We start from the raw sequence: 6,792 nt of genomic DNA, 5'->3' as shown, positions 1-6,792 counted from the left end.
TGATTGAGCAAAGAAGGAGGGTATACCGCTCCAAGATGGCCGCCGTATTTCCTGCGCCGGAGCGGCCAATGCGGGGTCTACCCTTATATTATGTCTATGGTTACAGGTAGCGGTGAGAGTATCGTATCTAGCAAGACTGTGACGACAGTGATGGAAAAGACAGTGAAGCTCAGCAGTAGTTGGAAAGAACATGGGTCCATTTCCCACAACATGTCTGTGTGAAGTGAGCTTCTCAAGCCTGGTTACTATAAAAACTGAAACCAGAGAGAGAGACTGAGAGCAGTTGAGGAAGAGCTTTATCTTTTTCAATTTCTGCCAGGAAATCGGCTGTTTTCATCCAAACATGCACAGGTTTCACACTAGATGGGTAAAATATACAGATATTGACATTTTGTATGCAAATCTTCATATTGTAACAGTGAAATCTTTCCCAAATATTATTGCTTCTTTCAGAATAAGAATTATTTTCTGTATTCTGGCTAAAAGAATGCTTGTGAAATAGTGTGTAAAACACTTTGAAGTTTTCTACAACTTCTTTAATTTTAAGACCACAGTGTTGTGACACTATTCAGGTGTATTTTTGAAGTGGACATGTTACGTGTAATTTGAAATAAGAAATGTAAAATGTGATAAAAATACATTTTTGTGTTTATTAGATTCCTATTCAAGACACTTTGATAAAAATGCCGTATAGGCGGCTACAGAGTATCTTTGTTTACATTTTTGGTTTGTGGTGTGCCTTGAGATTTTTTCAATTAAAATAGTGTACCTTGGCTCAAAAAAGGTTGAAAAACACTGTTCTAGAGGAATGCATATTCTTGGAAGAGCTTTTGTAAGCTGTGTAGATGACTCACTTTGTGGGGGTAAGGAAAACAAAACAGATGGTTTGGGTTACTGATCAGTAAACTGCAAGAGGTCTTCAAAGACTTCCAGTTCTGGGGATAAACATGTTGGGGAAAAAAAGCATCAATTTGTTTCTAAACTAAATATACTTAGTCTAGTGAAGGGTTGTCCTGAACGTAGAGCACCCCAAGCTCCAGCAGAAGGTTAGGGGTAAGACATTATTAAAATATTTATATCCATCAAAGTTCTTTGCTTTGAATAGTTTTAACTTATTATATAAATTAAAGAGAGAATTTTCTTTATTCTCAGATGGATTAAAAAATACCTCTACCAAAACATTTTCCTTTCATGTTCATTGTTTTGTATGAATGCTGTCTGCTGAAGAATAAAAATATCTGATTTAGTCAAAATTTTGCAGAGTGATGAAATGGTATTAATATATTTACAAAAAGATGTTAAATAATAATACAAAATATGTTCTAAAGAATTTTATTTAAAATAAAACATTCAATTTCTGCTGCTAAATTGATATATCTTTTCAGTCTCTCCACTTTTTCACAATTCTGCAATCATAAAATTCACCCAAAATCATCAAATATATGTATTTTTTCAACACTAACACATTATTGTAAGTGTATTGCAATTTCCTCACTAAAGTGGTAGCCTGGTAAAAACACACCCTTGTTCTTGGTTTTGCTTCGTCCAGAGGCTCTGGAACTTTGTCTGTTGACAAACCATTGCTTCCTGGAGGCATGTTGAGGTTTTAAATGTTACCCAGTTGCTAACGTTCGTCTGTGATATATGTAATGCATCTGTTCAACACTATAAAGCTTAATGGAAATTGGCTGCACTGTAAAAAAAATAATAATTCTCTACTGCAAAGAGAGAAGAGCTGCACCGACTGAGGCGGTTGATAATAATAATTCAGTATTTGGAAGTGTGGCCAATACAGCCTGAACAGCTTCGCTCACTTTTTCTGCTGCCATTGCTAAAAGTACAGACAAACTTCCAAAACAACGCACAAAATCAACATCATTGTTCACAACTTCTCCTGTTTGCTGATTGGCCAGTTAAAAGTCTGCCAATAAAATCTACTTCAATGGGTGAAATTCCAGATGGAGTTCTAAAGTGAGACTCCAATCGAACAGAATTCCATAGAAGGCAATGGCCAAGCTACAAAATTGGTCTTAAACACTGGGCTTAACACTCCCACCTGCAGGTGGCACTCTTTGTTACTTCTACTACACTGCTGCCTCAACCTTACTGGATTGAAAGAGATCAAAACTATATCAAATTAGTGAATAACAAAAAGTCACATTTACCGTCTCTCATCATAGGCACAAAAGATCCACAAAAGCTGTTTTCCCCTTTTCTCCATGAGAGTGGGGGAAATTATTTTTCACACATCTCTCAATATTCCTTGCAAATATTTCTTAACCCTTGTATGTAGAAATGGATCCAACCTACCCCACATACGTAAAACTTGTATCATTTGCCATAGTCCTCTACGTTTGCCTCAGTCCTCGCACGCACAAGGGTTAAGTTGCACCATGAAAATCAGTTATTTTGATTGCAAATAAATAAATAAATAAATAAATAAATAAATAAAAATTTAAAAAAACAATTGCGTAATCCTGGGTAGGACTGACTATTAGATGTTAGATTATTTATTTAGTTTTATTTTGTTTATGATACATGGACCAAAGTAAAAATACAGAATAAAAACATTTAGTAGTAGTTCTCATGTGCCTGTGCTTTAGGAACACATGTAAGTCCAGAGCTATTTTTGGGCCAAGCAATGTTTTCCCTCCACCAGGAGCTTTATGGTACACCATGTTAAGGTCTAAAGGTTTAAAACCAACTTTCCATTCAGAAAGAATTCCAACCCTGCTTTTCATTTTCAGTCACTGGGTTTCTGGGCGCTGGAAATATTTAGAAACATGACATCAGCCTATGATTTTAGGTCAAGCAAGCAAACACGTGAGAGTCCAAGAGAGTTTCTTTATCTGTGTCTGTGAAAGAAGTTTTTAACTGACCACACAGGACTGTAACCCTGTTCACATGCAGCAAAAATGAGTAGAATTAAATCTGCAGACAATTACCTTCAGCTTTAATCTTTAATTGAATTCAAAGCATGCTTGTTTTATTGGTTAAATCAAATCAGCAAGCATGGATGACAAACTAAAACAAAATCTTTTTTTTTTGCACACTTTAATTATCCAAACAGAAAAAAATCAAACAGCTCAGACATAATGTAGTTTGTGAAATATGATTAATAAAAACTGGCACGATACAACAGTGTGAATCAGACTACATAGCGAATGGGCCACTGAGTACAATACAGTAAGTGCACATGAATTAGAACCTGGTGTCAAGGCAGATTTAACTTATTTTTTCATGAAGGCAGTTATTTGTTGTTTTGTTGTTGTTGTTTTTTTATCATCTTATTGCACACCACAAAACAAAACAAAAATAAAACATCCAACATTCACCTGTTCAAACTCATACATGAAGGGAAACAGACAAGGTTCTAAGACTAGTTAGCACTAAAGATGAGAGAACTCAGAACTAAGGATGGGATGGAGAGTTTTGGGAACTGTGAGGTCACTCATAGGCATTACTTACTGTAATCTGTGACGGTCTTTGGATTGGGGTAGATGTGGGCTTAATCATGATGCTACTTGTGATTTTACTGATGCCTTTGGCAGCGGGAGTGCTGCAGTTTGCAATAATCTGAGTCCTTTGCTCCTGGAGTCCAGGTACTTGTGAAGGGGTGCTGACAGCTTGAATGAACGGATTTCCTAAGTGAATGTGGATTTTGTTATCCTCCGTGGTGATGACGTTTGACCCCGAGCTGTTGGAACTCTGCACCTGCCAGCTGCTTTGCCTTTCCGGGGTGACACGGAATACGGCGTGCCCACCAATGACTTCCACAGGCTCTGCGGAAAGGGAGTGATCCTGCGCTCCTGTTGTCACTGATACAATTTGTATTGGCGACATAGCTCGGTCTGGTGTTACAGAACCACATGAGTCTGGGGTCATGGCTCTGGAGTAAGTAGTCATAGTGAAAGGTGATAGGGCCCTATCTGGGGAGCACGGTTCATCTGAAATGGAGGAACACTTAGATTTAGTTGTCGGAGAAATGGATTTTGTAGTAGGGGAAATTGAGGCATTCTGAATGATTGTAATTCTCTGCTTCGGGGGTCCTCCACTTGTGGGTATGACGGCGGTGCTGGTGAATGACTGAGGGGTTTCTGTGTTGGGACTGGTTATCTCTAGTGTTGCCATGTTGTGTCCGTGGTCAGGAGTGACTTTTATATGCAGTGGCTGCCCAGGACAGTGGGTCAACATCACATCTCCAGTCTGGATGTGGTTGCCGTTATGCTGTGGTTGCATTTTGCCGTTCACCTGATGGACGTCTTTGGTTTTGAGGAATGGGCCTCTTGCTCGCCTCAGGTTGTTGTTTAGATTGTTGACATTGTTCATAAGTGAAGGGGTATATTTGGTGAGCTGTAGTTCATTGCTGTAATTTGCGCCATCATCAGTCTCGCTTTCGTCATACAGCTTCCCGTTGACCACCGCTCTTTCTAGCTGTACCATAGTCTTGCTGTTAGGAGACATGAGGTCAAGCGGCTCGGTCTGAACCTCCTTGGTCAACACATGAAGGTCTGAAAACCGCCTTCCATTCATGCCTGGGCGAAGACTTTTGCTGAAGCGTCGGTATCTCTCCAGCTCTCGAGTTAGCGCCTCCATTTCTCGGGCCAGTTCTTTGTTTCTCACCTCCTGCTGGGTCAGTTTTCTCTGCAGAGTGGAGTGGTCGGTTTTCATTCGACAGATAGACTCCTCTGTTCCCATGTATTCATGAATTTTCTCCTTCAGAGCTGTCACCTCTCTGGACAGATGACTAGACTTTGCTTCCTCTTCCTTCAAGCGTTTATAAAGGACATGCTCTTGGTTACACTCCTTCTTTTCATTCAGTTGGTACATTGTAAGCTCTTTTCTGGATACTTCCAGTTCCTCCATCAAGGCTTTGGCTCTTTCTTGTTCATTGACAAACCTTTTCTCCAGTGTTTCATACTCTGGTGTTTTTAATGAGTCTTCCTCTGTCACTTTCATATCCTTTAGTTTACGTCTTAGATGTTCAACCTCCTGCGTCAAATCTTTGACTTTGTTGTCTTCTTGCTGGAAACGATTTGCCAGAGGTGTCTTGAGTTGCTCTTCTTTCGCTTTGCTTCTCAGGTATTCCCTCTCAATTGTCTCAAGTGACTGCAGCCGTTTCTTCATCATATTGACTTTAGATTCCAGATCTTTATTCCTCTCTTCCTCAGTTCTTAGCTTGGCCTTCAAGTCATCCCTCTCCTTTGTTGCAAAGCACATTTTCTCCTCCAGCTCTGCCTTTGACCTCAATGCCTTCTTGCTCTCCTCTATCAGTTTCTCTGTGACTGATGTAACTTTGTTCTGCTCAGCCTGAAGCTTGCCTGTGCTGTTTTGTACCTTGTTCTCCATCTGTTTCAGCTTATCGGCCATCGCTTTCCTCTCATCCACCAGCATAACCGTCAGAGTCTTTAACTTGGTCAAATCTTCCTTCAGTGTCTGCTCTGTCTTGACCACCTTGCCTTCAGCGGTCTCCAGTTCTTTGACTCTGACTTTCAAAGCTTCCAACTCACTGTTCAGAACCTTTGACACTGTCCTCTCCTTCTCCAAGTTACTTTTGAGTGAGATGCATTCTTGTTTGCTTTTACTGAAAGCATCCTCCAGTTTTTCCAAGTCTGTAATTCTGTGGTTCAGTTGATCAACTTCGGCTTTCAAGCACCAGCTCTGTTTGGTCTCTTTCTCCAGTTTCTTATTGAGGTCTCTGCACTGGTCCTCCATCCTGATCAGCTCTTCATCCTTCCCCTCCATCTCAAGCACTCTTTTTTGTAACTCTTCAAGCTCTGACATGAGGCTTGAGTTTCCACACTCGCCTCGGCTAATTTTGTCCCTCAGCTCCTGCAGTTCCTCCTCGGCCCTTCTCAGGGTCTTATTGGTCTCCCCCAGCTCATCCAGCTGCCGGCTGAGTGCCGACAACTTCTGGCGCAGATGCCTGTTTTGGGCATCCTCGCTGGTCAGTTTGGCAGTCATGGCTTCCTGATCTTGATGGTGTCGACTTGCCTGCTCAAGCAGCTCAGCCTCTAAGCGAAAGACCTTCTGCTCCTCTTCCTGCAGACGAGCATTAGCCGAGCTCAGCTTATCCTGAGCTTGAGAGAATCCGGTCCTGAGATCTTGAACCTTGACTGATTTCTGATTAAGCTGTTCAGTGAGATGCTGCTGTTCATCCACAACCATCAACGTGAAAGACTTGAGTTTAGTCAGCTCTTCCTTTAGACTTTCTATCTTTTTGTTGTTTTCTTGGTCTTTTCGTTCTTGGTATACCTTTTCCTGATCAATTAACAGCTTTAACCTGTGAAAACAGAAAACATTTGATTTAAAGAAACTGATTTCAGAATGAGCTGTTTACAGCCTATATGTGTTTTACTTCACTTAGATAGAAATCAAAATATATATTTATAGAAACAATTTATCAACTGGATATTTGAGTATGGACAAAATACCAGCAAATAGAGATCAACTGGACCCAAATGTCCAGTTGATAAAATCTATCAATAAAATGTTGGTAAATTCGATGTATAATTTGGGCCACATCTCTGATAACTGATACACTAACACTGTTATTTTCTCATCATGGCTGTGGAGGAGTAAAGTCTTTATGTCACAGAAAATTTAACACATCATAAAACAGCTGAATTTTGGGGGTCATGGATATGTGTGGTTATTATTTTCTCCCTTGTTGCCAACTACATCTCATGAACAGAAAAGCGGATTCAACTATAGGATGTTTGAGCAGCTCAAGATATGCTGCCATGATCAAAACAGCAAATTTTTGCTTTTTCCATTAAATTTGAAGCAAAT

The 6,792-nt window shown here is 40.1% G+C and overlaps 1 protein-coding gene across 3 annotated transcripts in view; it reads right to left on the bottom strand.

Annotated features, from left to right (window-relative positions):
- Window positions 1-6,792, bottom strand: part of filip1l (filamin A interacting protein 1-like) — a 78,227-nt gene that overhangs the window by 8,138 nt on the left and 63,297 nt on the right. For all 3 annotated transcript variants that reach the window (XM_007542983.2, XM_007542985.2, XM_007542987.2), the window contains one exon: window positions 3,469-6,283. In XM_007542983.2, coding sequence (XP_007543045.1) covers window positions 3,469-6,283 — 2,815 coding nt within the window. The remainder of the gene's footprint in view (window positions 1-3,468; window positions 6,284-6,792) is intronic.

The sequence above is a fragment of the Poecilia formosa genome, unplaced genomic scaffold (genome assembly GCF_000485575.1).
Source record: "Poecilia formosa unplaced genomic scaffold, Poecilia_formosa-5.1.2 Scaffold749, whole genome shotgun sequence".
In the NCBI taxonomy this organism is placed as follows: domain Eukaryota; kingdom Metazoa; phylum Chordata; class Actinopteri; order Cyprinodontiformes; family Poeciliidae; genus Poecilia; species Poecilia formosa.
This window is presented reverse-complemented; position numbering and strand designations above follow the sequence as displayed.